A 10,598-nucleotide genomic window follows, 5' to 3' on the forward strand; every position below is an offset into this window, starting at 1 on the left:
ATGTTCTAATATGTCAGGAATAGATTCAGCATGTTCTAATGTCAGGAATAGATCTAGCATGTTCTAATATGTCAGGAATAGATTTAGCATGTTCTAATATGTCAGGAATAGATTCAGCATGTTCTAATGTCAGGAATAGATCTAGCATGTTCTAATATGTCAGGAATAGATTTAGCATGTTCTAATATGTCAGGAATAGATTCAGCATGTTCTAATGTCAGGAATAGATCTAGCATGTTCTAATATGTCAGGAATAGATTTAGCATGTTCTAATATGTCAGGAATAGATCTAGCATGTTCTAATATGTCAGGAATAGATCTCGCATGTTCTAATATGTCAGGAATAGATTTAGCATGTTCTAATATGTCAGGAATAGATTTAGCATGTTCTAATATGTCAGGAATAGATCTCGCATGTTCTAATATGTCAGGAATAGATTTAGCATGTTCTAATATGTCAGGAATAGATTCAGCATGTTCTAATGTCAGGAATAGATCTAGCATGTTCTAATATGTCAGGAATAGATTCAGCATGTTCTAATGTCAGGAATAGATCTAGCATGTTCTAATATGTCAGGAATAGATTTAGCATGTTCTAATATGTCAGGAATAGATTCAGCATGTTCTAATGTCAGGAATAGATCTAGCATGTTCTAATATGTCAGGAATAGATTTAGCATGTTCTAATATGTCAGGAATAGATCTCGCATGTTCTAATATGTCAGGAATAGATCTAGCATGTTCTAATATGTCAGGAATAGATTTAGCATGTTCTAATATGTCAGGAATAGATCTTGCATGTTCTAATATGTCAGGAATAGATTCAGCATGTTCTAATATGTCAGGAATAGATTTAGCATGTTCTAATATGTCAGGAATAGATCTCGCATGTTCTGTCAGGAATAGATCTTGCATGTTCTAATACTATGTCAGAAATACCAGGATGTTCTACTGCATCGGGTTGCAGTATATAATAAACCAGCTGTCGTGTTTCATGAAGTGTTTTGTTGAATGCCTTTAAAACCTCCCGTTGATTTTTTTTAAATCTCCCGTTTTTGTAAAATGTCAGGTTTTAAGTCATATTTTTCTGAAATAGTTTCACAAAATGTTTTTGTTAAAGGAACACGGTTTGAGTGGGATGTGACCTCATGTCCGTTCACCGCTGGGTGAGGTGGAGGCTGGCCGGTGATGGAGACAGGGATCAGGGTAGGAGGCTCGGTGGAGGAGCAGAACTGGCCGGGGAAGGTTCTAGTTTGTTCTAGCAGGCTGGAGTTCTAGAACCCTCTCACTTCTATTACGGCTCACACTGCTCTGCGTGCATCAGTGGTCTGGGTTCACGTCCATCTCATCCTGCTCATGAAACAGTCTGTCCTTGTGACGGAAGAGAACATGGTGAAAAGAAGAAGCTCTTCAGCAAACTATTGATTTAATGAGGCTGATCACTTCTGTTATTGTAAACATTGATTCACGGTTCAGATTTCTTTCCATTTACAGAAATAAAGCGATAAGCAGTAAATACAAAAAAAACTTTATTAGTATCTCTCTCCCCTTACAATACAACAACAACAACCAGGGGAAAATGAACACTTTGTGTTTGATGGTTAAAGTTTTACATGAACACAAAACTGAATACGGTGGAATCGGATTCTTTCCCCGTTTGTTAAACTGCAGACTTCACCTCTAAAGACGTGTTTTCACTGTTTGACATCACAGCCTGAAGCCTCTAATCACTGATGTGTCAACAGATAGTTAGATTCCTGGTCCTTGAAATGATTGAATTAACTTCCTCTGGCTAGAGGAGGTCCAACAGCAGGGCGGGTTTGTTTTAGTCGTTTAGGTTTGACGGGGTTCAGGTGTAACAGAGATAAACGTGGACACCAGAACCAGAACCAGGTCTCAGACTGAGGGGAGAAGCCGGGCAGCAGAAACACGTCGTCGTCACATCCTGCTCTTACTTCTTGCCCGACTTCTTGATGCCACTGCTCCCTGCAGAGGAGAAACACACAACAGTCGTGTTGTTGTGAGCGGAAGAAAAACCTCTAACATGCATGAATGTGTCACAGGGTTAGTCTCATAAAGACAGAAGCGTCTCACTGAGACACCGTGTCCCTGGTCTCACCTAGAGGTCCTTTCCCCGAAGCTTTGGCCTTCAGCGCGTCCATCGCCTTCTGGTCGTCCTTCTGCTTCTGCTTAAAGGCGACGTCATCCTGCAGACACACACGTGCTTACTCTGACTGGATGACATCACTTCCTGTTTCTCTTTAGTTTGAGACGCAACCAACATTTAGCTATGAAAGAAGAATCCCACGGCGCTTCATTTTCTTAATTCATGTTGTGTCTTTTTTAATATGAAGACATCACTGAATAGTGACGGTGAGTTCTAACGTTTAGTCGTGAACTAACTAAACAATTATGAATCAAACAGATTCATCTTCTACAAGAAATGTGCCTCGATGTTGTGACGCATAATGGTCAATATACAGGAGAGAGAGAGAGAGAGAGAGAGAGAGAGAGAGAGAGAGAGAGAGAGAGAGAGAGAGAGAGAGAGAGAGAGAGAGAGAGAGAGAGAGAGAGAGAGAGAGAGAGAGAGAGAGAGAGAGAGAGAGAGAGAGAGAGAATGAATTTGTAATGCATATATGAAACTGAAGAATAGTTCAAAATGGAGATGAATGAATGCAAACAGTGACTCGGGGACATGCAGATGTTAAAAGCATTGGTGTGAAACAATGACTTGGTTTAATTGGCTGATGAAGACTCACGTCATCCATTTCCTTGGACTGTTTCTTGGGCGCCTTCAGCGGCTTCTTCTTGCCTCCTGTGGACATAATAAAATGTGACATCAGCTCAAACAGAAGCACAGACATGAACGAGTCTTTGATACATCTGACAATACCGCGCCTATACTAAGAGAAGACCGACTCACAGAAGCCCGTCACACCGCATCAGAACGCACGTCAGCTGAACTATCGTTAGTGTTATTAAACAGACTGTCGCAGACGATCGCAATGCCTCGTGAGATCTAGACACTGCGTCTTCTTTATGCGTGTATTTCACACAAAAAAAGTGCGTCATATCGTGACTGTAGTGTGGCGAAAGATCGTCACGTTCAAAGCACGTTTTAGCTCGCGACCGCTAACCCACCCGTTAACACGCGCCGCGACGCGCTTCGTCACGTTTTTAGCCATAAATATTTAAAGATGATAACTCAGAACAAAACCGACGTCTCACCTTCTCTGCCCGACATGGTTCTGACGGGTCGCAGTGGTTTGAAGCAGAGAAATAAACTGCTTGTTTTCTGGCTTTCTAATCCGCGCAGTCAGGACCCCGAGGAACTCTGAACCGGAAGTAGTACGACCGTTAATGCTGCCTGAACGAAAACTTAGCCGTAGCTGTTTCATCTGACACCAGGATGCTAACTAGTTAGCTTAGGAAAAGCTGCGTCCCATGTGACATGTGTGCCCCGACAACAGTGAGGAAACCAGGTATGTTTATTCATCTGACTTATGTGGATTAAACTGTCACAGTTATTGTTTTTATAGCTAAACACAAAGTGTTTACCGGTAAATGTTAGCATCGTGTCAGTGACGAAGAACAGGCGAGATAACCTTGAAGTAAACTGTATTTGTAATGCTTAAGTTATACTTATTATTATTGTTATTGTTATTATTATCATGTTGATATTGAGTCGTGTAAACGTCATCCTCCTCCTGTATTACTCTGTTGTATCAGTAGAAGTGTTCGTTGACTTCAGAGGAGGAGGAAGTAGTCTACGGAATCCCATTTCCGCCAGCAAAAAAAAAAAAAAAAAATACAATAAATTAAGTTATTATTATTTGATTTATTATATAAACTACAAAAAAATACAAGAAAAAAAATGTATTTTTAAAAAAAATAATTATTATTTTTATTTACACAAAAAGAAAATAAAAAAGAGAAACTATGAGATACTTTAACACCAGTCTTCATAGGTTCCCCTACATTTGACATGTACATGTGTTGTGAGTACATTGAAGACTACTTTAAACGTAAAGTAAAAGCAGTACTTTACTTTTGTAATTGGCTGAGCTCATACTATGAAGTCATGATTATTGTCATCAGAGATTCATCTGCTGATTGATTTCTCTGTTAATCGATCGAAATGTCGTCACAATTACCCAGAATCCTCCACTTTTTTGTCCAACAAACAGTACAAAAACAATACCAAAGTCTTCACATTTGAGAAGCTGGAAACATGAAAAAAATAATTATTTTTCTTAAAAAATTACGACACGATTGCTAAAATAGAAATCTAGAAAAAGTAAATACAAAAGTGTACTTGAGTACATCTCATTAGTTACTTTCCACTGAAGAGTGATAGTAATGGATCGGTAGGTGTCATTGCATTAATATCTAAATAACGTTGTGAAGAACTCAAATTTAAACTTAAGCTGCATTTCTGAGATTTTGTCTGAAATTAGAGAAGCTGGATCCGGATCCGGATCAGGAGTCAGACCCCTTCCGTCACACAAACACCACTTCTCTGGCTGACGTGAACGTTCTCACATGGGTTCATCGGTCGTCTCCGTTCTGTTCCTCAGACGTCGTCTCCGGTCCTGAATGTGTTGCTGCGGTGAAAGAGAAGCTTTGACGGTTCAAGCTGCTCGTCTGTCTGCTTCCCCTCCTCCATGAGGTATTCATGCTCAGTGAAGCTCGAGAGAAAGGACCGGAACTTGACCTTGTTAATCTAACGTCAGAGCCAGTCGACTGAGGGGAGGCGGAGCTAATCACCGTGTCTTTGCAGGTACAGAGGAGCTCAGATTGTCGTCCGGGCTCGTGACTCCTGCCGTCTGTCCCGCCTCCCTCGGCCCGGCGGAGTCGCTCTGGTCCGAACCTACAGCGCTCAACCTCCGCCCGGGCCCCTCCCACCCGCTGACCCCGCCCCTCCCGATGGGAAGGGCGTAGCCGAGGTGGTGAAGGAGCACGCCCTGACTGCCTTACAGGTACAAGAAACGACCACCGCCGACTCATTAGAGCTGCATTCACGACTATATAATAAACACATTTATCACCTGATGCTACGAAGCCACGGCCCTGTTCCTCACCTCCTCTTCCTCCTCCTCCTCCTCCTCCAGCATGCAGGTGAGTTTGGGCGGCAGTGGGGTCAGAGGTCGGCTCAGGCGGCCACCAACTCAGCCAACTACTGGTGGATGAGGTACGAGCAGTTTGTCGGCCTCAACGAGGTCCGCGTGGCCCAGACCAAAGTCACCGAGGTCAGTGTGTGTGTGTGTGTGTGTGTGTGTGTGTGTGTGTGTGTGTGTGTGTGTGTGTGTGTGTGTGTGTGTGTGTGTGTGTGTGTAGTAGAGTCTCAGACGTGTGTGTGTGTGTGTGTGTGTGTGTTCCAGGCCGAGGCGGCGTTCATGGTGGCCAGAGGGATGGTGCGCGAGGCTCACGTCAGCCTGGAGGCCCTGCAGGTCCGGCTGAAGGAGGTCAGAGACCGGCTGGACCGGGTCTCCAGGGAGGAGGCTCACTACCTGGAGCTGGCCACGCAGGAGCACAAGCTGCTGCAGGTGAGCTCAGCTAACAATGGGAGCAATAGAAACCACTGAGGGCGCTCTCACACCTGATGTGTTCAGTACTGTACCTGATGATGTGATAGCGGACCGGTTGAACCCGTAATGAACCCTCGTCCTTCCCTTCTGTCTCCAGGAGGAGCGTCGTCTCCGGACGGCGTACGAGGACTCCGAGGGTTCGGAGCGGGAGAAGTTCGCCCTGTTCTCGGCGGGCGTCCGGGAGAGCCACGAGAAGGAGAGGACGAGGGCCGAGCGCACCAAGAACTGGTCCGTCATCGGCTCGGTGCTGGGGGCCCTGATCGGGGTCATGGGGTCCACGTACATCAACCGCGTCCGCCTGCAGGTGAGGGACCGCCCACTCGTTGTGACGTCACTGAGACAACACGTCTCGTTTGATACGCGGAGATTTTTACGACACCTTTCGACGCCCTCGTCTCTCTCCTCTGTAGGAGCTGAAGAATCTCCTGCTGGAGGCCCAGAAGGGTCCAGAGAGCCTGCAGGAAGCCCTGAGAGTCCAGGCCGGGAACCACCGCTCCCAGCAGGACGAGCTCCGGACGCTCATCGACAGCCTCCGGGTCGGGCTGGACGACGCCTTCGCGCGGAGGGACGACGCCGCCGCCGCCCTTCAGGAGAAGAGGGCTCCCGCGGCGGACTCGCCCACGCTGCCCCTCTCGGCCCTGAAAGACCTCCAGGTCGGCAGCCGGAAGACGGAGTCCATTCTGGAGTCCCTCCGGCCGCAGCTGGGACAGCTGGAGCAAGGGCTCGGTAGAGTCGAGGGGGAGCTGGGGGCGGTGAGGAGGCTGCTGGAGACCAGGGAGCAGGCCGCTCAGCCGCTGTTAGCGGCGCCAGTGAGCCCGGAACCACCGGAGAGACCAGAACCACCGGAGAGACCGGTGAGACCGGAGAGAGAGGACCAGTGGGAGGCGGAGGCGGCGGTGAGGCGTCTGGAGGAGACTCAGAGGACTCTGGGAGAACGGATCAGGACAAACACTCTTTATAACGCCGCGTTCACCTACACCGCCGCCGCCATCACCGTCTCTGCCGTCTACCTGCTGACCAAAGGAGCCGGTTAGACCACGACGCCCCGGGGACAGACCGCCTGAGCTCACTACGTCACAATGCAACGTTCACTTCCTCCTCTCTAATAAACGTCTACCAGTTCACTGCTGATGTTAATCCTGTGATCTGGAGATGAAACTAACATGCGTCTTTGTGTCGTTTGTTGTGCATCAGTTGAACATGATAATCAGGATTTATCCCTGAATTCATTTTCCAAAATCACCTCTCTTAAACTTCTTTCTTTTAACCCTCAAACGTCGTCGGGTTAACCTCCAAAAAACAAGCCCTGGACCCTCTGCTGGACCCTCTGCTGGCTCCCTGCTGGCTCCCTGCTGTACCCTCTGCTGGACCCTCTGCTGGACCCTCTGCTGGACCCTCTGCTGGCTCCCTGCTGTACCCTCTGCTGGACCCTCTGCTGGACCCTCTGCTGGACCCTCTGCTGGACCCTCTGCTGGCTCCCTGCTGGACCCTCTGCTGGACCCTCTGCTGAACCCTCTGCTGGACCCTCTGCTGGCTCCCCGCTGGCTCCCTGTCTGTGGTGATCTGGTAAGAGACTTCCTTTATTTAGGGACTGACAGCTTGTGAATTGTGACGCAGGACCAGGATCTTTGTGACTCAGAGGTTAGTATCCTGTCAGCGTTCATTTGTAGAAGAATGAATAAATGTCTCAGTCATCATGATGCCGTTTGTTCCAGTCAGTTTTTGAACCTTATTCAGCCTCTTCTTCATCATCATCATCAGCTTAGTTGACCAGCTGATGATGATGACGAGGGACCACATCTGTTCAGGGTCTCACATCTGGAGATAGACCCGGGTGTTTATCCTGTTGAATGAGAGTAAATGAACTGTGATGAATGACCAATTTAAAAAGTCCGTTCACCATAAATAAATGTGTAATAATATACAAAATTCAGAGCATTCCTACTGTTGTCTATGTGAAGATATAGTGGAGTCATGTCTACCTAGAATGTACTCACTCTCTGTGTGTGTGTGTGTGTGTGTGTGTGTGTGTCTAATACAGTGTGTGTGTGTGTGTGTGTGTGTGTGTGTGTGTGTGTGTGTGTGTCTAATACAGTGTGTGTGTGTGTGTGTGTGTGTGTGTGTGTGTGTGTGTGTGTGTGTGTGTCTAATACAGTGTGTGTGTGTGTGTGTGTGTGTGTGTGTGTGTGTGTGTGTGTGTGTGTGTGTGTGTGTGTGTGTGTGTGTTACGCCAGCAGAGAGCAGCAGCACAACATGTGACCATGTCTTTCTGCAAAAGTACAACTCTGTGTATCTCCAACAGTATTTGGACACAACATACGTGTACTTATGTGTACTTTTTCAGTGAAGGAAGATCTTAATGCTTCAACATTATTAAATAATATAGAATAAGAAATATATATAAATATATATATATATAGATATATAGATATATATATATATATATTTATATATATAAATATATATATATATATATATATATATATATATATTTATATTCAGACGTTTGTATAAATCATCCAGTAAGTGTGTTGTTGTTGTTGTTGTTGTTGTTAGTTTGACGATAATTAGAGTTAAATCTACTTCAGAGAGGACAGAATCTGAGCGTCCCCCTCTGTGGTCTTTGGCGGACCCCTAAGAGGACCCCGACCTCAGGTTGGGAACCTCTGACCTGATTCTCTTTGGTGATTCTCTCTCTGTGTGTAAATCCACTGCAGCAGGTGTTGGTTCTTTACTTAGCACTATGACGAAGTGATGGCCGGGAAACACACACACACACACACACACACACACACACACACACACACACACACACACACACACACACACACACACACACACACACACACATTAATGGAGCAGCTTTCTAGTCTCAAAGCGATCCTCACAAGACTTGAGGAGTCATGTGAAGATCGAACTGTTGATCTTCTGATGAGACGATCAACCAAGTCTACCTGACAGACAGACAGACAGACAGACAGACAGACAGACAGACAGGAAAACACAGAAAGACAGACAGACAGACAGGATGGAGGAAAAGTAGAAAGAAAGAGACGGACAGACAAGAAGGAAGACAGACAGACAGGTAGGGAGGGAGACAGACAGACAGACAGACAGACAGGAAGGAACGAAGGAAGGACAGACAAGAAGGAAGACAGACAGAAAGGGTTGAATAAAAGAAGAAGGAAAGACAGACAGATGGACGGACAGACAGGATGGAGGAAAAGTAGAAAGAAAGAGACGGACGGACAGACTACAGTATATTTGGACGCGCTGTCTCCGGGCAGATTACGGTGAAAACACACAAAGACCCGTGCTGCTGAACAGAACTCATGAGACTCATCACAGACCAGGTGTGGAGCTGGTTCTGTCAGTCTGCAGCGTTAAGAGGGAAACTCCACAAGATGCACCTCAGAGACTCACAGCTCCAGGTCTGCAGGAGGACTTCATGTTCATGTTCTGAGAAGTAATACGTGATGTCAACAGCAAGCAGGAGGTCCATGCATGAAGATAACGTTTAAAACAGACAAAAGATAAAATCAAGACATTTTAAATCGGTATGTCTGATCTGTTGAGGAGCTTCTAAAACAGGTTCAGACTCCTGAACCCTAAAGAACCCTCACTGTCATCTCACCCTCACCTAACCCTCAAACAGATCTTTATCTTTGTCAAGACTCAACACACACACACACACACACACACACACACACACACACACACACACACACACACACACACACACACACTGAATGACCTGGTTAACTTTGAACCTGAAGGTATTTATTCTCCTCTCCGGTGAAGGTCTTTTGAAGGACTTTTGACACGGCCGTGTTTTCACGAGTCCTAAACTCCAGACATGAGTCAGCACTTCCTGTTCCCTCGTCAGGGAAAATAATAGCTTGATCAACTGTCAGCACTAATGTGACACTGTGACTTTATGTGACTGGTGTCAGTAATATTTTAATATTTGTGTTTTGTTTTATGTTTATTCCTATGAAGCGTGTGTGTGTGTGTGTGTGTGTGTGTGTGTGTGTGTGTGTGTGTGTGGTCCCTCTGTAGTGGAAATGCATAGTTTTGTTTCAGATGTAAACTAGCTAGCAGTGAGATCTGTGAGATTGTGAGATGTATTGTTGAACATGGTTCCTGATGTAAACATGAGATGAACTGAACTCTAAGTCATCTCTAGAACACTAGTTCATCACCTTTGTCTTAGTGGAGGTGAGGTCATGTGACCGTGGTGTAGCTACTGTAACGCTGAAGCTACTTTTTAAAAATGTTATTTTTTCATTATTTATTTGCTTCCAAGTCATTGAATTTCCCCCAAAATCATCTCACTTCTCACCTCTAGAAGTCTCGCCTGGTTGAAGGTTAGAAGAAGTTTGATTTAGTCTTTAAACGATTCGCCTCCATAAAGTCCATCACATCATTCTAAGACGGTCCACTCCTGAACACTCAGTGTACTTGGTACTTTAAGTACATTGTGACGCTAACATTTGTGAAATCACTGATCACAATACTGAACTACTCATCATATATGGACCACCTCAGCTCAGGTCGACTCACATCTTCATCTTCATGTCTTCGTCAGCATCATGGAGATCAATCGTTCTTTAATAAGATCTTTCAATCCGGTGATTCTGAGCACTTTAGGGACTTCTTGATTATTTCAGCTTTAAAAGCACAAACAGATGAAATGTGTACTTAGTGAAAGGTGTGGCGACATAATCCTGTTTACTTTCCCCCATACGTTTAGGCGTCGGTGCAATGCATTGTGGGCCGTTCCCTTTAGCACATTCACAGACTCGATGACTTCAGGCCTGAGATCACGAGGACTCAGTGAGAGAAAGTCTGTGAGCGTTTGAGGAAGTGCGTTGAAACGAGGTCATCGTGTTTTATTTTATTTAGATTTTTAGATGACTCAGCAGCTGACGGTCAAATCTAAAGTTTTAGATGCTGTGGCTGCAAATACAAATGTGTTTTATTTGATTACGTTTATCTTTTATTACCATT

At 45.3% G+C, this 10,598-nt stretch overlaps 2 protein-coding genes across 2 annotated transcripts; one reads left to right on the top strand and one right to left on the bottom strand.

The window, feature by feature from the left end:
- Positions 1-1,512: 1,512 nt before the first annotated feature.
- Positions 1,513-3,337, bottom strand: tma7 (translation machinery associated 7 homolog). The gene is made up of 4 exons (XM_068722221.1): positions 3,229-3,337; positions 2,760-2,815; positions 2,120-2,207; positions 1,513-1,986 (listed from the first exon to the last, which is right to left on the bottom strand). The coding sequence occupies exons 1-4, from the start codon at positions 3,242-3,244 to the stop codon at positions 1,952-1,954; spliced, it is 195 nt and encodes a 64-aa protein (XP_068578322.1). The 5' UTR covers positions 3,245-3,337; the 3' UTR covers positions 1,513-1,951.
- A 28-nt stretch (positions 3,338-3,365) lies between these two features.
- ccdc51 (coiled-coil domain containing 51) lies at positions 3,366-6,750 on the top strand. The gene is made up of 7 exons (XM_068722220.1): positions 3,366-3,482; positions 4,578-4,669; positions 4,781-4,979; positions 5,112-5,249; positions 5,382-5,546; positions 5,686-5,892; positions 5,999-6,750. Exons 2-7 carry the CDS (start codon positions 4,665-4,667, stop codon positions 6,620-6,622), a joined length of 1,338 nt encoding a protein of 445 aa, XP_068578321.1. The 5' UTR covers positions 3,366-3,482; positions 4,578-4,664; the 3' UTR covers positions 6,623-6,750.
- The last annotated feature ends 3,848 nt before the right edge of the window (positions 6,751-10,598 follow it).

This window comes from Cebidichthys violaceus, unplaced genomic scaffold (genome assembly GCF_023349555.1).
Source record: "Cebidichthys violaceus isolate CVI_PGR_0920_01 unplaced genomic scaffold, fCebVio1.0.p SCAF_29, whole genome shotgun sequence".
Lineage (NCBI taxonomy): Eukaryota > Metazoa > Chordata > Actinopteri > Perciformes > Stichaeidae > Cebidichthys > Cebidichthys violaceus.